Source organism: Heptranchias perlo, chromosome 21 (assembly GCF_035084215.1).
Source record: "Heptranchias perlo isolate sHepPer1 chromosome 21, sHepPer1.hap1, whole genome shotgun sequence".
Lineage (NCBI taxonomy): Eukaryota > Metazoa > Chordata > Chondrichthyes > Hexanchiformes > Hexanchidae > Heptranchias > Heptranchias perlo.
The window spans coordinates 45,803,334-45,826,176 of NC_090345.1; the positions used below are offsets into that span (position 1 = coordinate 45,803,334).

The window sequence follows — 22,843 nt, forward strand, 5'->3', positions numbered from 1 at the left end:
TATTTTGCCTCACTCTTTGCATACTGTCTGTAATTTCAGTATATCGACTGGTGGGAGGGCAAAGGACCAATGATGCCTGTTCCAAATTTTGTATTGAAGTAACTATATCCAACAAAAGGTCGATTCACTATACAACAGTATTTTGCTAGCAGTGGACCCATTCTGTTGCATTCTACTTTGTACTGACGCAACGAGCATGGTTTTTAAAAAAATTAATAACCCTTTGATTTATTCAGATTAGAGTTTACTGGTCAGCTTCCTGCCCTCATCCATGATATTTTCCCTCCCATCTTCTCCGGTACAGTCTAGTTTAATTTCTTCCAATCACTGACGCTATTTTCCCGTTTTTTTTTGTCCTACACTTCTTCCATCACTAAATTTGCTGCTAAGAAACTCGGTTTTCACTTAAATGTGAAATGGTTCTTTTTCATTTGAACGCGTAGTGTCAGCTTGACTCACTGGTAGTACTCTTGTCTGAGTCAGAGGTCATGGATTCAAGCCCCACTCAAGGATTTTAGTACATTGTCCAGACTGATTAGTTTAATGCAGCACTGAGGGAGTGAATTTTTTGAATGAGAGGGTAAACCAATGCCTTGTCTGCCTGTTCTCAAGTGGGTGTTCTTTTTTTAAATGATTCATTCATGGGATATGGGTGTTGCTGGCGAGGCTGGCATTTATTGCCCATTCCTAATTGCCCTTGAGAAGGTGGTGACGAACTGCCTTCTTGAACCGCTGCAGTCCATGTGGTGAAGGTTCTCCCACAGTGCTGTTAGGAAGGGAGTTCCAGGATTTTGATACAGTGACGATGAAGGAACGGTGATATATTTCCAAGTCGGGATGGTGTGTGACTTGGAGGGGAACGTGCAGGTGGTGGTGTTCCCTTGTGCCTGCTGCTGTTGTCCTTCTACGTGGTAGAGGTTGCTGGTTTGGGAGATGCTGTAGGAGAAGCCTTGGCGAGTTGCTGCAGTGCATCTTGCAGATGGTACACACTGCGGCTATGGTGTGCCAATGGTGGAGGGAGTGAATGTTTAGGGTGGTGGCTGGGGTGCCAATCAAGCGGGCTGCTTTGACCTAGATGGTGTCGAGCTTCTTGAGTTTTGGAGCTGCACTCAACCGGGCAAGTGGAGAGTATTCCAACACACTCCTGACTTGTGCCTTGTAGATGGTGGAAAGGCTTTGGAGAGTCAGGCGGTGAGTCACTTGCCGCAGAATACCCAGCCTCTGACCTGCTCTTGTAGCCACGGTATTTATATGGCTGGTGCAGTTAAGTTTCTGGTCAATGGTGACACCCAGAATGTTGATGGTGGGGGATTTGGTGATGGCAATGTCATTGAATGTCAGGGGAGGTGGTTAGACTCTCTTGTTGGAGATGGTCATTGTCTGGCACTTGTCTAGCGCAAAGGTTACTTGCCACTAATGAGCCCAAGCCTGCATGTTGTCCCGGTCTTGCTGCATGCGGGCATGGACTACTTCATTATCTGAGGGGTTGCAAATGGAACTGAACACTGTACAATCATCAGCGAACATCCCCACTTCTGACCTTATGATGGAGGGAAGGTATTGATGAAGCATCTGAAAATGGTTGGGCCTAGGACACTGCCCTGAGAAACTCCTGCAGCAATGTCCTGGACCTAAGATGATTGGCCTCCAACAACCACTACCATCTTTTGTGCTAGGTGTGACTCCAGCCACTGGAGAGTTTCCCCGATTCCCATTGACTTCAATTTTACTAGGACTTCTTGATGCCGCACTCGGTCAAATGCTGCCTTGATGTCAAGGCAGTCACTCTCACCTCATCTCTGGAATTTAGCTTTTTTGTCCATGTTTGGACCAAGGCTGTAATGAGGTCTGGAGCAGAGTGGTCCTGGCGGAACCCAAACTGAGCATTGGTGAGCAGGTTATTGGTGAGTAAGTGCCGCTTTTAAACCACTGTCGACGACACCTTCCATCACTTTGCTGATGATTGAGAGTAGACTGATGGGGCGATAATTGGCCGGATTGGATTTGTCCTGTTTTTTTGTGGACAGGACATACCTGGGCAATTTTCCACATTGTCCGGTAGATGCAAGTGTTGTAGCTGTACTGGAACAGCTTGGCTAGAGGCATAGCTAGTTCTGGAGCACAAGTCTTCGGCACTACAGCCGGGATGTTGTCAGGGCCCATTGCCTTTGCTGTATCCAGTGCACTCAGCCGTTTCTTGATATCACGTGGAATGAATTGAATTGGCTAAAGACTGGCTTCTGTGATGTTGGGGATCGCGGGAGGAGGCCGAGATGGATCATCCACTCGGCACCTCTGGCTTCAGCCTTGTCTTTTGCACTCACGTGAAGATGGGGATGTTTACAGAGCCTCCACTTCCCATTAGTTCTTTAATTGTCGTCCACCATTCACGACTGGATGTGGCAGGACGACAAAGCTTTGATCTGATCCGTTGGTTGTGGGATTGTTTAGCTGTGTCTATAGCATGTTACTTCTGCTGTTTAGCATGCATGTAGTCCTGTGTTGTCGCTTCACCAGGTTGGCACCTCATTTTTAGGTATGCCTGGTGCTGCTCCTGGCATGCTCTTCTACACTCCTCATTGAACCAGGGTTGATCCCCTGGTTTGTTGGTCATGGTAGAGTGAGGAATATGCCGGGCCATGAGGTTACAGATTGTGGTGGAATACAATTCTGCTGCTGCTGATGACCCACAGCGCCTCGTGGATGTCCAGATTTGAGCTGCTATATCTGTTCTGAATCTACCCATTTAGCACGGTGGTAGTGCCACACAACACATTGGACGGTGTTCTCGGTGTGAAGATGGGACTTCGTCTCCACGAGGACTGTGCGGTGGACACTTCTACCAATACTGTCATGGACAGATGCATCTGCGACAGGTAGATTGGTGAGGATGAGGTCAAGTCGGTTTTTCCCCTTGTGTTGGTTCTCTCACCACCTACTGCAGGCCTAGTCTGGCAGCTATGAACTTCAGGACTCGGCCAGTAGTGGTGCTACCGAGCCACTCTTGGTGATGGACATTGAAGTCCTCCACCCAGAGTACATTCTGTGCCCTTGGCTACCCTCAGTGCTTCCTCCAAGTGGTGCTCAACATGGGGGAGTACAGATTCATCAGCTGAGGGAGGGCAGTAGGTGGTAATCAGCAAAAAAGAGGCAGTGTGAGGAGGGCAAGCAAGTTGACTAGGAGGAGGATTGAGCTACTGCAACTGCTGGAGGCACGAAGTCACAGCCAACAGGTAAGTGATTGGTGACTGGTAAGTAGTTTTTCTTTCCTTTTTTCTCTCTTGACATTGTAGTTGTTGTTAAGCTAACTTAAGGGTTAAGTCATGGCAGGAGATCCCAGACCCGTGTCATGTTCCTCTTGTGGGATGTGGGAATTCAGGGATCCTTCCTGTATCCCTGATTCCTTCACCTGCGGGAAGTGTGTCCAGCTGCAGCTACTGTTTGACCGCTTGACGGCTCTGGAGCTGCGGATGGACTCACTTTGGGGCATCCGTGATGCTGAGGAAGTCGTGGATAGCACGTTCAGTGAGTTGGTCACACCACAGATAAAAATTACTGAGGGAGATAGTGAATGGGTGACCAACAGACAGAGGAAGAGTAGGAAGGCAGTGCAGGGGTCCCCTGCGGTCATCTCCCTCCAAAACAGGTATACCGTTTTGGATACTGTTGGGGGAGATGGCTCACCAGGGGAAGGTGACAGCGGCCAGGTTCATGGCACCGTGGCTGGCTCTGCTGTACAGGAGGGCAGGAAAAAGAGTGGCAGAGCTATAGTGATAGGGGACTCGATTGTAACGGGAGTAGACAGGCGTTTCTGCGGACGCAACCGAGACTCCAGGATGGTATGTTGCCTCCCTGGTGCAAGGGTCAGGGATGTCTCGGAGCGGCTGCAGGACATTCTGGAGGGGGAGGGTGAACAGCCAGTTGTCGTGGTGCATATAGGTACCAACAGTATAGGTAAAAAACGGGATGAGGTCCTACAAGATGAATTTAGGGAGTTAGGAGTTAAACTAAAAAGTAGGACCTCAAAGGTAGTAATCTCAGGATTGCTACCAGTGCCACGGGCTAGTCAGAGTAGGAATGACAGGATAGCTAAGATGAATACGTGGCTTGAGAGATGGTGCAAGAGGGAGGGATTCAAATTCCTGGGATATTGGAACCGGTTCTGAGGGAGGTGGGACCAGTACAAATTGGACGGTCTGCATTTGGGCAGGACTGCAACCAATGTCCTAGGGGGAGTGTTTGCTAGTGCTGTTGGGGAGGGTTTAAACTAATGTGGCAGGGGGATGGGAACCGATGCAGGAAGTCAGTGGGAAGTAAAGTGGTGACAGAAACAAAAGGCAGTAAGGGAGAGTGTACAAAACATGACCGGACAGATGGTCTGAGAAAGCAGGGCAAAGACCAAGGGAAGTCTAGATTAAACTGCATTTATTTCAATGCAAGAAGTCTGATGGGCAAGGCGGATGAACTCAGGGCATGGATGGGTACATGGGACTGGGATGTTATAGCTATTACTGAAACATGGCTAAGGGAGGGGCAGGACTGGCAGCTCAATGTTCCAGGGTACAGATGCTATAGGAAAGATAGAGCAGGAGGTAAGAGAGGAGGGGGAGTTGCGTTCTTGATTAGGGAGAACATCATGGCAGTAGTGAGAGGGGATATATCCGAGGGTTCGCCCACTGAGTCGATATGGGTAGAACTGAAAAATAAGAAGGGAGAGATCACTTTGATAGGATTGTACTACAGACCCCCAAATAGTCAACGGGAAATTGAGGAGCAAATATGTAAGGAGATTACAGACAGCTGCAAGAAAAATAGGGTGGTAATAGTAGGGGACTTTAACTTTCCCAACATTGACTGGGACAGCCATAGCATTAGGGGCTTGGATGGAGAGAAATTTGTTGTGTATTCAGGAGGAATTTCTCATTCACTATGTGGATGGCCCGTCTAGAGAGGGGGCAAAACGTGACCTCCTCTTGGGAAATAAGGAAGGGCAGGTGACAGAAGTGTTAGTGAGGGATCACTTTGGGACCAGTGATCATAATTCCATTAGTTTTAAGATAGCTATGGAGAATGATAGGTCTGGCCCAAAAGTTAAAATTCTAAATTGGGGAAAGGCCAATTTTGATGGTATTAGACAGGAACTTTCAGAAGTTGATTGGGAGAGTCTGTTGGCAGGCAAAGGGACGTCTGGTAAGTGGGAGGCTTTCAAAAGTGTGTTAACCAGGGTTCAGGGTAAGCACATTCCTTATAAAGTGAAGGGCAAGGCTGGTAGAAGTAGGGAACCTTGGATGACTCGGGAGATTGTGGCCCTAGTCAGAAAGATGAAGGAGGCATATGACATGCATAGGCAGCTGGGATCAAGTGGATCTCTTGAAGAGTAGAGAGATTGCCGGAGTAGAGTTAAGAGAGAAATCAGGAGGGCAAAAAGGGGACATGAGATTGCTTTGGCAGATAAGGCAAAGGAGAATCCAAAGAGCTTCTACAAATACATAAAGGGCAAAAGAGTAACGAGGGAGAGAGTAGGGACTCTTAAGGATCAACAAGGTCATCTATGTGCGGAACCACAAGAGATGGGTGAGATCCTAAATTAATATTTCACATCGGTATTTACGGTTGAGAAAGGCATGGATGTTAGGAAACTTGGGGAAGTAAATAGTGATGTCTTGAGGAGTGTACATATTACAGAGAGGGAGGTGCTGGAAATCTTAACGGGCATCAAGGTAGATAAATCTCCGGGACCTGATGAAATGTATCCCAGGACGTTATGGGAGGTTAGGGAGGAAATTGCGGGTCCCCTAGCAGAGATATTTGAATCATCGACAGCTACAGGTGAGGTGCCTGAAGATTGGAGGGTAGCAAATGTTGTGCCTTTGTTTAAGAAGGGCGGCAGGGAAAAGCCTGGGAACTACAGACCGGTGAGCCTGACGTCTGTAGTGGGTAAGTTGTTAGAGGGTATTCTGAGGGACAGAATCTACGGGCATTTGGAGAGGCAGGGACTAATTAGGAACAGTCAGCATGGTTTTGTGAGAGGAAAATCATGTCTCACGAATTTGATTGAGTTTTTTGAAGGGGTAACCAAGAAGATAGATGAGGGCTGTGCAGTAGACGTGGTCTACATGGACTCTAGCAAAGCCTTTGACAAGGTACCGCATGGTAGGTTGTTACATGAGGTTAAATCTCACGGGATCCAAGGTGAGGTAGCCAATTGGATACAAAATTGGCTTGACGACAGAAGACAGAGGGTGGTTGTAGAGGGTTGTTCCTCAATCTGGAGGCCTGTGACCAGCGGTGTGCCTCAGGGATCGGTGCTGAGTCCGCTGTTATTTGTTATTTATATTAATGATCTGGATGAGAATTTAGGAGGCATGGTTAGTAAGTTTGCAGATGACACCAAGATTGGTGGCATTGTGGACAGTGAAGAAGGTTACCTAGGATTGCAACGGGATCTTGATAAATTGGGCCAGTGGGCCGATGAATGGCAGATGGAGTTTAATTTAGATAAATGTGAGGTGATGCATTTTGGTAGATCGAATCGGGCCAGGACCTACTCCGTTAATGGTAGGGCGTTGGGGAGAGTTATAGAACAAAGAGATCTAGGAGTACAGGTTCATAGCTCCTTGAAAGTGGAGTCACAGGTGGATTGGGTGGTGAAGAAGGCATTCAGCATGCTTGGTTTCATTGGTCAGAACATTGAATACAGGAGTTGGGATGCCTTGTTGAAGTTGTACAGGACATTGGTAAGGCCACACTTGGAATACTGTGTACAGTTCTGGTCACCCTATTATAGAAAGGATATTATTAAACTAGAAAGAGTGCAGAAAAGATTTACTAGGATGCTACCGGGACTTGATCGTTTGACTTATAGGGAGAGGTTGGATAGACTGAGACTTTTTTCCCCGGAGAGTAGGAGGTTTAGGGGTGATCTTATAGAAGTCTATAAAATAATGAGGGGCATAGATAAGGTAGATAGTCAAAATCTTTTCCCAAAGGTAGGGGAGTCTATAATGAGGGGACATAGATTTAAGGTGAGAGGGGAGAGATACAAAAGGGCCCAGAGGGGCAATTTTTTCACTCAAAGGGTGGTGAGTGTCTGGAACGAGCTGCCAGAGGCAGTAGTAGAGGCGGGTACAATTTTGTCTTTTAAAAAGCATTTGGACAGTTACATGGGTAAGATGGGTATAGAGGGATATGGGCCAAGTGCAGGCAATTGGGACTAGCTTAGTGGTATAAACTGGGCGACATGGACATGTTGGGCCGAAGGGCCTGTTTCCATGTTGTAAACTTCTATGATTCTATTCTAGGTTTCTTTGCCCATGTTTGACCTGATGCCATGAGACTTCATGGGGTCGGGAGTCAATGTTGAGGATTCCCAGGGCCACTCCCTCCTGACTGTAAATCACTGTACCGCCACCTCTGGTGGGTCTGTCCTGCCGGTGGGACAGGACATACAGGGATGATGATGGAGGAGTCTGGGACATTGGCTGAAAGGTATGATTCTGTGAGTATGGCTTTTTCAGGCTGTTGCTTGACTCGTCTGTGAGACAGCTCTCCCACTTTTGGCACAAGTCCCCAGATGTCAATGATGAGGATTTTGCAGGGTCAACTGGGCTTGGTTTGCCTTTGCTGTGTCTGGTGCTTAGTGGTCCGATGCTGGGTGGTCCGTCCGGTTTTATTCTTATTTTGACTTTTTGAAGCTCGGCCATTTCAGAGGGCAGTTAAGAATCAACCACATTGCTGTGGGTCTGGATTCACATAGGCCAGACCGGGTAAGGACGGCAGGTTTCCTTCCCTAAAGGGCATTAATGAACCAGATGGGTTTTTACAACAATCCAGTAGTTTCATGGTCACCATTACTGATGCTAGCTTTTTATTCCAGATTTTATTTAATTAACTGAGTTTAAATTTGACAGCTTGAACTCATGTCTCCGGATTATTAGTCCAGTACCATAACCACTATGCCACCGTACCCATGATGATCCCATGGTAATATTCGAAGAAAAGCAAGGGAGTTCTCCCGATATCCTGGCTAACAATACCAAACTTTCTGTTGGATCTGGTGCACATATTAGCTGCCGTGATTCCTACATTACAACACTGACTATACTTCAAAAGTAACTCATTGTTTATGAAGCGCTTTGGGACATCCTGAGGACTTGAAAGCTGCCCTCGCATATCTGGTCAAGGTATAAGAAAGAGCTTGTTGTATTTGTACCCTCTCCTCAAAATTGTACTCATCTCCCACTCTACCCTCCTTCCCACCATTGTCAAACTTTTAAGATCCAAGCCTGGTATCACCTAACCACTATGCGGTGTTGTAACCTGGCATCTCTCCTGCTCTTTTAAAGTATCTTGCCCCCCGGCTTTGACCCATCACCATCATTTCTCAATTTAAAAAGTGTGCAAGTAAGTTTCCAGACACTATGAAAGGCACGTGAGGACGGGAAGCATTGCTGTTTCTGCGGTGGTCAGAGCTCCGGTTAGTATCAAGTCATTCACTTGATTGCTTGTGGTACAAATCCCTTCAATGCTGAGGGTGCATTGCTTATAATACGGGGTAAAGAGACGCTTTTCAGAAATGTCCTCATTGACGTCCTCAAACTCCCCCACTCCTGCCCCATTTCCGGATCAGCCCAATTCAACAATTTGAGGCTAATCTCATCTAATAACTTTTATCTATTAAAGAATTATGTATAACTTTACATAGTTATGTTTACATTTTGCTATCATTAAATATTTGCTATATGGCCTTTTCACCAGGAGACATTTTAAAATTTTGCGTTACAAAGATTGTTACTTTAACATTCTTCATTTTCCTTTTTTAAAACCATTAAGGTTGAAATGAAAATAAATGGGTTAAAATTCCAAACGGCAAAAAAAATTGGAATGCTTTTAAGAATTATGTACGTGATAGCAACGTAGAGATGATCACGGTGATACTGAAGTTGGTAATTATGGGTTCTTCAGAATATTATCAAAAGCCAGTAAAATAACTTGCATCGATATGGTGCCCCACACATAGAACCAAGTTTCAATGCACTTTACGTGGAGAGCAGGATGCTGAGCAGGAAACAGAAAGGATTAAAAATGGGTAACCAAAAAAATGGTTCCAAGTTTTTTTTGGAAGCTTTCCAGGTACAGAAGAGAGATAACGAAGTGTTTCGTTAGAAAGAATTTGAGAGAGCAGGGGCCAAGTGCGTGCAGGAACAGTTTTTCAATGGTGGAATAGAGGGAACAGAGAACGAGTTGGAGTACGGAATCGGAGGAGTACAAGGTGCAAATTGGGACATGCAGCTGGAGAAAATTGCTGAGGTACAATAGAGCGAAAGCGCTTGAGGGGATTTGAAGATGAGGACCTTGAAGTTGGCACTCTTGAGTGATGAACAGCTAGTGGAACTGTGCAAGGACAGGGTGATAGGTGCATTGAACTTTGTGTAGAGGAGTCCTGGATTAGCTAAAGTTTCCAAAAGTGGTCGTTGACGATAGCATTTGAGTTCAACCCGTGATGAAAGCATGAATTGCGGTTAGGGCAGTGGGTGTTTTGGGAAGGTAGGTGCACAAGCAGCCAATGTAGATGGATAAGAATAACAGCCCTGAGACGTTTCAGAATGGCAAGGTTGTGCACCATGTGTTTTAGCCCAAGTGGGAAGGTAGGTGGAGATGGAGCCAGAGGCACAAAGGTGCTCACATGAACTGAAAAGAATGGCTTTAATTTTGCTGTGATTCAATTGAAGGAATTTTGGCTCATGCAGAACTTGATGTGAGAGAGATAGGGAGGAGGTAACTGCCAATGGTGGTAGAGATATAGAGCAGGGAGTCGTCATTTAAAAGCTGACCCTGTGCTTGCAATGATAATGCCAAAGGGTAGCAATCAGATATTAAATCAGTGGGGAGTAAGGATGAAGACCAAGGGCACAACCAGAAAGAAAGCATTTTACAGCCAATGAAGTACTTTTTGAAGTGTAGTCACTGTTGTAATGCAAGAAATGCGGCAGCCAATTTGCACACAGCAAGCTCCCACAAACAGCAATGAAATAATGACCAGCTAATATTTTGGAGATGTTGGTAGACGGATAAATATAGCCAGAACACCGGGAGAACTCCCTGCTCTTGTTCGAAAAGTGCCGTGGGATCTTTTGCGTCCACCTGAGAAGGAATTCAGGGACTCGGTTTAACATCTCATGCGAAAGACAGCACCTCTGACCGTCTAGCACTCCCTCAGTACTACTTCAGAGTGTCAGCCTAGGTTATGTGTTCAAGTCGTGGAGTGGGAATTCAACACATTCTTCTGACTGAGGTGAAAGTGCTACCACTGAGCCAAGACTGACACTGTGTGAACACAGAAGGAGAAGCCATGTGAGGAGCTTTATTGGCTGCAATGGGATAGGTAGGAACATAACAGGAAGAATGTAAGGAGACGCACAACACCAGGTTATAGTCCAACAGCTTTATTTGAAATCACAAGCTTTCGGAGCTTTGCTCCTTCGTCAGGTGAAGTGAAGAGATGCATATAGGCACAGCATATATAGTCAGAGAACAATGCCTGGTGATTACAGATAATCTTTCTAACTGCCCGTTATCACACCTCGGCAGAGAGATAATCACAGCAATCAAAGGAGTGAATGGTGTTCAAACAGGTTAGTCAGGGAAACATTACATCCAAGAATACTGAGGTGGGGTCACAAGGGGTCAAATGTAGCAATTGTATTAAAAACAGATAACTTTTTTTTGCTGGAAATCACAGCAGGTCCGGCCGCATCTGTGTATGGAGAACAAGCCAACTACGACTTGAGTCTGGATGACTCCACATCAGGTGGGGTTACATGTAGCGTGACATGAACCCAAGATCCCGGTTGAGGCTGTCCTCATGGGTGCAGAACTTGGCTATCAATTTCTGCTCGACGATTTTGCGTTGTCGTGTGTCTCGAAGGCCGCCTTGGAGAACGCTTACCCGAAGATCGGAGGCTGAATGTCCTTGACTGCTGAAGTGTTCCCCAACTGGGAGGGAACCCTCCTGCCTGGCGATTGTTGTGCAGTGTCCGTTCATCCGTTGTCGCAGTGTCTGCATGGTCTCACCGATGTACCATGCTCCAGGGCATCCTTTCCTGCAACGTATGAGGTAGACAACGTTGGCCGAGTCACAGGAGTATGAGCCATGTACCTGGTGGGTGGTGTCCTCTCGTGTGATGGTGGTATCTGTGTCGATGATCTGGCATGTCTTGCAGAGGTTACCGTGGCAGGGTTGTGTGGTGTCGTGGACGCTGTTCTCCTGAAAGCTGGGTAATTTGCTGCGAACGATGGTCTGTTTGAGGTTGGGTGGCTGTTTGAAGGCGAGTAGTGGAGGTGTGGGGATGGCCTTAGTGAAGTGTTCGTTGTCATCGATGACATGTTGAAGGCTGCGGAGAACATGGCGTAGTTTCTCCGCTCCAGGGAAGTACTGGATGACGAAGGGTACTCTGTTGGTTGCGTCCCGTGTTTGTCTTCTGAGGAGGTCTATGCGATTTTTCGCTGTGGCCCATTGGAACTGTCGATCGACGAGTCGAGCGTCATATCCCGTTCTTACGAGGGCGTCTTTCAGCGTCTGTAGGTGTCCATCGCGTTCCTCCTCATCTGAGCAGATCCTGTGTATTCGCAGGGCCTGTCCATAGGGGATGGCCTCTTTGACGTGGTTGGGGTGGAAGCTGGAGAAGTGGAGCATCGTGAGGTTGTCTGTGGGCTTGCGTTAGAGTGAAGTGCTGAGGTGCCCGCCTTTGATGGAGATTCGTGTGTCCAAGAATGAAACCGATTCTGAGGAGTAGTCCATGGTGAGTTTGATGGTGGGATGGAACTTGTTGATGTTATCGTGTAGTCTCTTCAGTGATGCTTCGCCGTGGGTCCATAGGAAGAAAATGTCGTCTATGTATCTGGTGTATAGCGTTGGTTGGAGGTCCTGTGCAGTGAAGAAGTCGTGCTCGAACTTGTGCATGAAAATGTTGGCGTATTGGGGTGCAAATTTGGTCCCCATGGCTGTTCCGTGTGTTTGGGTAAAGAACTGGTTGTCGAAGGTGAAGACATTGTGATCCAATGAGTTGAAATAAGGAGGGGTGGTGAGGAAAACTGAGTGCTTAACAGTGTCAAAGGCAACATTTGATTGAAGAAGGACAATGGCATGCTCAACATTGCACAAGATGTCATTGGTGACTTTGACCAGGGTAATCGGTGATGTGGACAGATCAAAAATCTGATTTGAAGCTTTCTTTTAAAAACGAATGAGTGCTGTGAGAGGTGGACAAAGATTTTGCTGAGAATGGGTTTGAGGGCCTTGAAGAGAAGCAATAGGTTGGAAATATGGAACTAGTTAAAAAGAATGGAGGAGTTGAGGAACAGCTATTTTAGGAGTGATAATGGCAGTTTTGAAATGAATGGGAGAGTATCAAGGCTAGGACAAGGTTGGCAATATTGATGGTAGTTGAGAGCAGTCTGAAAAAATATATGTGCGTTGCTGAGGAGATCAACAAGAATGATCACAAATACAAAGGGAAAGATTAGAGAAGGTTATCCTCCATAGTCCAGAAAGATTGAATGCTGATCTTGTTGAGGTATATGAAGTTGTTACAAATTTTGGGTCTGCAATAAACATTCTCTTGGGCTCAGTGTCATTGGACACTCCTGTAAATGGACTCCATGTCAGAAATTTACCTTTACTGCCCAACATAGAGTCATAGAGTTATACAGCACGGATAGAGGCCCTTCGGCCCATCGTGTCTGCGCCGGCCATCAAGCCCAGTCTAATCTAATCCCATATTCCAGCATTTGGTCCGTAGCCTTGTATGCTATGGCATTTCAAGTGCTCATCCAAATGCTTCTTGAATGTTGTGAGGGTTCCTGCCTCCACAACCCTCTCAGGCAGTGAGTTCCAGACTCCAACCACCCTCTGGGTGAAAAAGTTCTTTCTCAAATCCCCTCTAAACCTCCCGCCTTTTACCTTGAATCTATGCCCCCTTGTTATAGAACCCTCAACGAAGGGAAAAAGCTCCTTAGTATCCATCCTATCTGTGCCCCTCATAATTTTGTACACCTCAATCATGTCCCCCCTCAGCCTCCTCTGCTCCAAGGAAAACAAACCCAATCTTCCCAGTCTCTCTTCATAGCTGAAGCGCTCCAGCCCTGGTAACATCCTGGTGAATCTCCTCTGCACCCTCTCCAAAGCGATCACATCCTTCCTGTAGTGCGGCGACCAGAATTGCACACAGTACTCCAGCTGTGGCCTAACCAGTGTTTTATACAGTTCCATCATAACCTCCTTGCTCTTATATTCTATGCCTCGGCTAATAAAGGCAAGTATCCCATATGCCTTCTTTACCACCTTATCTACCTGTTCCGCCGCCTTCAGGGATCTGTGAACTTGCACACCAAGATCCCTCTGACCCTCTGTCTTGCCTAGGGTCTTCCCATTCATTGTGTATTCCCTTGCCTTGTTAGTCCCTCCAAAGTGCATCACCTCGCACTTTTCCGGGTTAAATTCCATTTGCCACTGTTCCGCCCATCTGACCAACCCATCTATATCGTCCTGCAGACTGAGGCTATCCTCCTCGCTATTTACCACCCTACCAATTTTTGTATCATCAGCGAACTTACTGATCATACCTTTTACATTCATATCCAAGTCGTTAATGTAGACCACAAACAGCAAGGGCCCCAGCACCGATCCCTGTGGTACCCCACTGGCCACAGGCTTCCAGTCACAAAAACAACCTTCGACCATCACCCTCTGCCTTCTGCCACTAAGCCAGTTTTGTATCCAAAGTGCCAAGGCACCCTGGATTCCATGGGCTCGTACCTTCTTGACCAGTCTCCTGTGGGGGACTTTATCGAAGGCCTTACTGAAATCCATGTAAACCACATCCACTGCATTACCCTCATCCACACGCCTAGTCACCCCCTCAAAAAATTCAATCAAATTAGTCAGACATGATCTTCCCTTGACAAAGCCATGTTGACTATCCCTGATTAATCCTTGCTTCTCCAAGTGGAGACTAATTTTGTCCTTCAGAATTTTTTCCAATAATTTTCCTACCACTGATGTTAGGCTCAGTGGCCTGTAGTTCCCCGGTTTTTCCCTACTCCCCTTCTTGAATAATGGTATTACATTAGCGGTTCTCCAGTCCTCTGGCACATCCCCTGTGGCCAGAGAGGTTCTGAATATATGTGTCAGAGCCCCCGCAATCTCCTCCTTTGCCTCACACAGTAGCCTGGGATACATTTCGTCCGGGCCTGGGGATTTATCCATTTTTAGGACATCTGGACGTTTGATAGCGTGACCTAGAGATCGTAACAATGAGATCTCTTGTGCACTGGTTATGCCATTCAACCCCCGTTTGATGGGCTAAATTCATTTTGTAGATTAGCAAATCCCTGAAATTTGTTGGCCAGAAACTTCTGCGGACTGTCTTGAGTTCCAGCTGGACCGGAAGCCAAAGATTTGAACTTCGACCCTCTGGTTTGGTGTTGGGGATTGGCTGGGGAAGCTGCCACCCTCCTGCTGTATGTAAATAACACCATTCCAACATTACTTTTTTATGAACGTTACTCGAGTGTATTAACAAATCGCATTGTCTCAAACTGATATGGTATGTAACACAATCCTGCCAGCCCCTTCAGCCAATCTCAGCAACTGGGTTTAATCGAGGTTCCCCATTAGTCGATATATTCAACCCATGTGGACAGCAGAGGCCCTGTGTCTCGGCATTGGGGGTAGGGTGTGATACCGGGCCCGGCCGGGGGCGGCGCTGTCCCGAGGGTGGGTGTAATACCGGGCCCGGCCGGGGGCGGCGGTGTCCCGGGGGTGGGTGTAATACCGGGCCCGGCCGGGGGCGGCGGTGTCCCGGGGGGTGGGTGTAATACCGGGCCCGGCCGGGGGCGGCGCTGTCCCGGGGGGTGGGTGTAATACCGGGCCAGGCCGGGGGCGGCGCTGTCCCGGGGGGTGGGTGTAATACCGGGCCAGGCCGGGGGCGGCGCTGTCCCGGGGGGTGGGTGTAATACCGGGCCCGGCCGGGGGCGGCGGTGTCCCGGGGGGTGGGTGTAATACCGGGCCCGGCCGGGGGCGGCGGTGTCCCGGGGGTGGGTGTAATACCGGGCCCGGCCGGGGGCGGCGGTGTCCCGGGGGTGGGTGTAATACCGGGCCCGGCCGGGGGCGGCGGTGTCCCGGGGGGTGGGTGTAATACCGGGCCCGGCCGGGGGCGGCGGTGTCCCGGGGGGTGGGTGTAATACCGGGCCCGGCCGGGGGCGGCGGTGTCCCGGGGGTGGGTGTAATACCGGGCCCGGCCGGGGGCGGCGGTGTCCCGGGGGTGGGTGTAATACCGGGCCCGGCCGGGGGCGGCGGTGTCCCGGGGGTGGGTGTAATACCGGGCCCGGCCGGGGGCGGCGGTGTCCCGGGGTTTCGGGTGGGCATTGGCCGGGCCGCCTGCGATGGACGTGGACGCTGCGCTGTTGTCGGTGGGCGAGTTCGGAAGGTATCAGAAGCGGCTGACGTGCACCTTCGTGCTGCTGCAGGTGGGTGCGGCCGCGCTCCGGAGGTGCCGGGTCCCAGGTCCTGGGGCAGGGGGTGGCTCTGATGCCGGAGCGAGTCCGGCTCCGCCTGGGCCGCAGCATCGAGTTAATTACCGAGCGGAGCCTCCCCGGGCCGGGACGGGATCCCATCTCTCCCCCGCCCCGCCGTCTGGACCCCTCTTCCCTCCCCCCGCGCCCCGCCGTCTGGACCCCTCTTCCCTCCCCCCGCGCCCCGCCGTCTGGACCCCTCTCCCCCCCCCGCCCCCCGCCGTCTGGACCCCTCTCCCCCCCCCCGCCCCCCGCCGTCTGGACCCCTCTCCCCCCCCCGCCCCCCGCCGTCTGGACCCCTCTCCCCCCCCCGCCCCCCGCCGTCTGGACCCCTCTCCCCCCCCCGCCCCCCGCCGTCTGGACCCCTCTCCCCCCCCCGCCCCCCGCCGTCTGGACCCCTCTCCCCCCCCCGCCCGCCGCCGTCTGGACCCCTCTCCCGCCCCCCACCCCGCCGTCTGGACCGCTCTTCCGCCCCCCACCCCGCCGTCTGGACCGCTCTTCCGCCCCCCACCCCGCCGTCTGGACCCCTCTTCCGCCCCCCACCCCGCCGTCTGGACCCCTCTTCCGCCCCCCACCCCGCCGTCTGGACCCCTCTTCCGCCCCCCACCCCGCCGTCTGGACCCCTCTTCCGCCCCCCACCCCGCCGTCTGGACCCCTCTTCCGCCCCCCACCCCCGCCGTCTGGACCCCTCTTCCGCCCCCCACCCCGCCGTCTGGACCCCTCTTCCGCCCCCCACCCCGCCGTCTGGACCCCTCTTCCGCCCCCCACCCCGCCGTCTGGACCCCTCTTCCGCCCCCCACCCCGCCGTCTGGACCCCTCTTCCGCCCCCCACCCCGCCGTCTGGACCCCTCTTCCGCCCCCCACCCCGCCGTCTGGACCCCTCTTCCGCCCCCCACCCCGCCGTCTGGACCCCTCTTCCGCCCCCCACCCCGCCGTCTGGACCCCTCTTCCGCCCCCCACCCCGCCGTCTGGACCCCTCTTCCGCCCCCCACCCCGCCGTCTGGACCCCTCTTCCGCCCCCCACCCCGCCGTCTGGACCCCTCTTCCGCCCCCCACCCCGCCGTCTGGACCCCTCTTCCGCCCCCCACCCCGCCGTCTGGTCCCCTCTTCCGCCCCCCACCCCGCCGTCTGGACCCCTCTTCCGCCCCCCACCCCGCCGTCTGGACCCCTCTTCCGCCCCCCACCCCGCCGTCTGGACCCCTCTTCCGCCCCCCACCCCGCCGTCTGGACCCCTCTTCCGCCCCCCACCCCGCCGTCTGGACCCCTCTTCCGCCCCCCACCCCCGCCGTCTGGACCCCTCTTCCGCCCCCCACCCCGCCGTCTGGACCCCTCTTCCGCCCCCCACCCCGCCGTCTGGACCCCTCTTCCGCCCCCCACCCCGCCGTCTGGACCCCTCTTCCGCCCCCCACCCCGCCGTCTGGACCCCTCTTCCGCCCCCCACCCCGCCGTCTGGACCCCTCTTCCGCCCCCCACCCCGCCGTCTGGTCCCCTCTTCCGCCCCCCACCCCGCCGTCTGGACCCCTCTTCCGCCCCCCACCCCGCCGTCTGGACCCCTCTTCCGCCCCCCACCCCGCCGTCTGGACCCCTCTTCCGCCCCCCACCCCGCCGTCTGGACCCCTCTTCCGCCCCCCACCCCGCCGTCTGGACCCCTCTTCCGCCCCCCACCCCGCCGTCTGGACCCCTCTTCCGCCCCCGACCCCGCCGTCTGGACCCCTCTTCCGCCCCCCACCCCGCCGTCTGGACCCCTCTTCCGCCCCCCACCCCGCCGTCTGGACCCCTCTTCCGCCCCCCACCCCGCCGTCTGGACCCCTCTTCCGCCCCCCACCCCGCCGTCTGGACCCCTCTTCCGCCCCCCACCCCGCCGTCTGGACCCCTCTTCCGCCCCCCACCCCCGCCGTCTGGACCCCTCTTATCCCCCCACCCCGCCCCTGTAGATTCCTGTAAATTCTCCTGTCCCTTGCTCCTAATGAAATCTACTTGGGCACCTCTGTCCATGTGTGTTTGTGTATACTTCCATCAATAGCAGCGTTGTACAGTATTTAGACAGAGCACATTCCATTGGGGAGTCAGTCGCAAATATCTCATGACCTATGTTAGCACTTCCTTGCATAAAAGCTGTTCGAGTTACTGCTTTTCCACATTATTTTGACTGCATATTTTTCAAGGGTTGCGTGGAATCTCTGAGGTTGGGCTCCTTCGTGAAATTGATCAATAAGTGTGATAGCTTTTGACAGCCAGAAGTGCCGAGTGGATGATCCATCTCGGCCTCCTCCCGATATCCCCACCATCACAGAAGCCAGTCTTCAGCCAATTCGATTCACTCCACGTGATATAAAGAAACGGCTGAGTGCACTGGATACAGCAAAGGCTATGGGCCCCAACAACATCCCGGCTGTAATGCTGAAGACTTGTGCTCCAGAACCAGCTGCGTCTCTAGCCAAGCTGTTCCAATACAGCTACAACACTGGCATCTCCCCGACAATGTGGAAAATTGCCCAGATATGTCCTGTCCACAAAAAGCAGGACAAATCCAATCCGGCCAATTACCGCCCCGTCAGTCTACTCTCAATCATCAGCAAAGTGATGGAAGGTGTCGTCGACAGTGCTATCAAGCGGCACTTACTCACCAATAACCTGCTCACCGATGCTCAGTTTGGATTCCGCCAGGACCACTCGGCTCTAGACCTCATTACAGCCTTGGTCCAAACATGGACAAAAGAGCTGAATTCCAGAGGTGAGGTGAGAGTGACTGCCCTTGACATCAAGGCAGCATTTGACCGAGTGTGGCACCAAGGAGCCCTAGTAAAATTGAAGTCAATGGGAATCAGGGGGAAAACTCTCCAGTGGCTGGAGTCATACCTATCACAAAGGAAGATGGTAGTGGTTGTTGGAGGCCAATCATCTCAGCCCCAGGACATTGCTGCAGGAGTTCCTCAAGGCAGTGTCCTAGGCCCAACCATCTTCAGCTGCTTCATCAATGACATTCCCTCCATCATAAGGTCAGAAATGGGGATGTTCGCTGATGATTGCACAGTGTTCAGTTCCATTCGCAACCCCTCAAATAATGAAGCAGTCCGAGCCCGCATGCAGCAAGACCTGGACAACATCCAGGCTTGGGCTCATAAGTGGCAAGTAACATTCGCACCAGATAAGTGCCAGGCAATGACCATCTCCAACAAGAGAGAGTCTAACCACCTCCCCATGACATTCAACGGCATTACCAACACCGAATCCCCCACCATCAACATCCTGGGGGTCACCATTGACCAGAATCTTAACTGGACCAGCCATATAAATACGGTGGCTACGAGAGCAGGTCAGAGGCTGGGTATTCTGGGGCGAGTGACTCACCTCCTGACTCCCCAAAGCCTTTCCACCATCTACAAGGCACAAGTCAGGAGTGTGATGGAATACTCTCCACTTGTCTGGATGAGTGCAGCTCCAACAACACTCAAGAAGCTTGACACCATCCAAGATAAAGCAGCCCGCTTGATTGGCACCCCATCCACCACCCTAAACATTCATTCCCTTCTCCACCGGCACACAGTGGCTGCAGTGTGTACCATCCACAGGATGCACTGCAGCAACTCGCCAAGGCTTCTTCGACAGCACCTCCCAAACCCACGACCTGTACCACCTAGAAGGACAAGGGCAGCAGGCACATGGGAACAACACCACCTGCACGTTCCCCTCCAAGTCACACACCATCCCGACTTGGAAATATATCGCCGTTCCTTCATCGTCGCTGGGTCAAAATCCTGGAACTCCCTTCCTAACAGCACTGTGGGAGAACCGTCACCACACGGACTGCAGCGGTTCAAGAAGGCGGCTCACCACCACCTTCTCAAGGGCAATTAGGGATGGGCAATAAATGCTGGCCTCGCCAGCGACGCCCACATCCCATGAACGAATTAAAAAAAAAAGATTTCGGGGGTTCCCCTAACTTTGCAGACTCTGCAGCCTGTACATAAAATGGACAGCCGTACACATCATTGCGGTCACTTGCTCCTGTGCAGGACACCTACTGCATTTGTAGATTGTCCGCATGTGTGAGAGAACAATACAATGATGGTAGTCTGCCAGTGTGACATGTAACCAAATGATCTCAGACTCAGCAAAGATTGAGCACTTCATGAATAAATAAACAGGAGCGTTGAAAAACAGGAAAAGGTTTGATAAGTTCAAAACTGAGAAAAGCACCATTTATGCATATGGGCAGGGTGGGGGCTGTTGGCCAAGTAGAGTCCTCTACACAAATGCACATGGCATAAGGAATAAAACAAGCTGATTAGAAGCAGATTCACTCGAATGATACCGGGGTTTAGAGGATTGAATTGTGAGGGCAGGTTGCATAAACTTGGCTTGTATTCCCTTGAGTTTAGAAGATTGAGGGGTGATCTGATTGAGTTGTTTAAATTGTTAAAAGGATTTGATAGGGTAGATACCGAGAAAATATTTCCTCTGGTGGGGGAATCAAGAATAAGGTGGCTGAAGGGACAGCCGCCAATAGTGGGGTGAAAGGAGGGGGCAATGCACAAGAGGACAGAGTTGGAGGGACGAAGGAAGAATGTCAACTTGGAGGAGGTTACAAAGCTAGGGTGTGATGGGATTGTGAAGAATTTTGAAGATGAGCACGAGGATATTAATTTTAGTTCAGTGGAGAAGTTTTGAGCAAGTTGCTGTTTATGAAGAGGCTATCAAGGGGAAATCGAGTCCAAAGGTAAGACTAGTGTAGCTAAAGGATTCAGCAATAGTGGAGATGGACAATATTGCTGAGGTGGAAGTAAGCAGTCTTGATGGATAGGATTTGGAGCTCAGCTCTGGGCCATACAGGACATCATGGTCAGCCTCAGTGAGAGGCCTGAGAGGAGAAGCAATCAGTGACAATGGTGCAGGGGCTGAAAATAATGTCTTTGGTCTTTCCGATGTGCAGTTGGAGGAGTCTTTCACTGATCCACAGCTTAATGCCAATCAGGCAGAGAGGACAGTGGGGTGGAGAGATGTGGAACTGGATGTAATCAGTGTAAGTGTGCAAGCTGACTCTTGTGCCTGTGGATGATGTCGCTGAGAAACAACATTAGTGAGGAGCATGAAGGAGCCAAGGATGGATCTTTGAGGAATACCAGAGGCCTTTCTAACTTCGCGTTACAATAATCTCGCTTTTATCCTTCAGCTAAAAGGCCATTATATCATGACCTGCAAACCACTGAGGTGGCAGCTTATGAGGACAGGCAGTGAGGTCGGGTCAGTGCCCAGGCTGCAGGATGTGGGAGGTACCGGGCCGGGGCCTGGTCCAGCATATGTTGTGGGGGCAACAGATTTGGACCAATCAAAGGCATAATTAAATTGTACCGTAAAATATACAGTTTTAAATGGTGGCCATTTCCTACTAAAACACCAAGGCCAGTCAGTGGTGGGGGCTGGAAGTGGGATGGAAACTGAAAGCTTGAGCAAATTTGAAGGAATGCTGGGGGAGAATTGGCGCTGTCGAGGCTGTGATTAATAGATGTTTGTTCAGTAAGGGTATCAAGGGATATGGAACCAAGGCGGGTCAGTGGAGGTGAGGGACAGATCAACCATGATCTAACAGATTGACGGAACAGGCTCGAGGGGCTGAACGTACATGGCACCCCTATTCCTAAGTCACATTTAAGCTGGAACGGTAGTAAAATATTTAAAAATGTATATAAACAGAAAAAGAAAACTGCTCGCAAGTTAATAGAGCAGACACAGCCGTGGATCAGAGGGTCACAGGGCACCAAGCCGTCCAATCGTGGATTAACAGCTAAGTGTGAATATCATAACAGGAATGCCCAGTAATGGTTAGCAAAGGAATGCCTACATATGTTTAACATTGGAGTGCCCAAGTATGTTTAATATTGGGATGCCCATGTATGTTTAACGTAGGGATGCCCATGTATGTTTAACGTAGGGATGCCCATGTATGTTTAACGTAGGGATGCCCATGTATGTTTAACATAGGGATGCCCATGTATGTTTAACATAGGGATGCCCCTGTATGTTTAATATAGGGATGCCCATGTATGTTTAATATAGGGATGCCCCGGGTATGTTTAATATAGGGATGCCCACGTATGTTTAATATAGGGATGCCCATATAAGTATACCTTGCGGTTTTCAGTAGAGTGCGTGGTCTACAATGGCTAACGATCAGTGACGAGCTCTGAGTGATCCTTTATTCCCTTCACTAACTGAGGGGAGATGAGGCCCATTGCAATGCCCTGATTGCCATCCAGGCTAAGATCTGCTAACCCAGCAACGATTGGGGGTTAAACTTGGGACCTTCTGGCCTGTAATGGTTCACTAGTGCTCTGGGTGGAGTATTTGCTTATTAAGCCACGTAGCAACGGGCTTTGAACTTAAAACAATTAAGATTAAGAAAGCATTCGGTGGTTCAATTTCTTTGCTTGTAAAAATCTGTGTACCCAATATTTGTTCAGAGAGATTGCTTTTAATGTTGCCGTTTTAATTGAACATTCTTTGTGTTAATGCACTCATTTCTTCAGAATCGATTTTGCTTGTGTAAAAGTGTGTAATCGCCCTGTTTAAAGGCGAGTCTTTCTGACCCACACTTTTGCTTTATCCTTGGGTGAGAATCTTGTACAAGTTGAGATCACAAAAAAAACACTCGATGGACTTTTCCAGAGAACAAGTGGTTCCGATTTATAAACTTTGTTCTTTGACCCTTGGACAAGGAAGTACATTTTATATTGTTTTAAGATCCACAAAAGTAAATAATATGGCTAACTGTACTTTTAATCATACAGTAATGTGTGGGAGGAACCTGAAGTCTGTAGTACAGTGGAGTGGGTTCAGATCATTCTTGCAGAAATTCTCTGGGTTTGATTACAGGTTTATAACTCCCTCGCACTTATCTATTGCTTTCTGCATTCCTGAGCCAGTCATTTCAACCAAAGGAAACTGTTCCACTCACTTTCTGAACATCAGGTGCACTGAGGGGAGAGATCCATGTCGAGTTTGCTGCTCTCTATCACTGCACTGACTGAGGGGGATTGTTATCCTTGGCCACTGAAATGAGGAGATGATGCTGTGCATGCACCATGTGAGGCCTGATACCACGTGTGTGCAGGTTAGTGTCTCAGTGCTGATTTATGAAGGTGCCCTGGAAGAACAAGTTTCCCATTTACAACCAGGGAGGAATGAATAAGCGAGCTTAAAAAAGTGCAGTGCAGTGAATGTGGTATATTTGGATTTTCAAAGGCATTTGATAAAATACCACTTTTTAAAA

At 50.4% G+C, this 22,843-nt stretch overlaps 1 protein-coding gene across 1 annotated transcript in view; it reads left to right on the forward strand.

The window, feature by feature from the left end:
* Nucleotides 1-15,418: 15,418 nt before the first annotated feature.
* The window catches only part of slc22a15 (solute carrier family 22 member 15), a 54,735-nt gene continuing 47,310 nt past the window's right edge, over nucleotides 15,419-22,843 (forward strand). Inside the window, exon 1 of the mRNA XM_068002616.1 lies at nucleotides 15,419-15,528. Coding sequence (XP_067858717.1) covers nucleotides 15,445-15,528 — 84 coding nt within the window. The 5' untranslated portion in view covers nucleotides 15,419-15,444. The remainder of the gene's footprint in view (nucleotides 15,529-22,843) is intronic.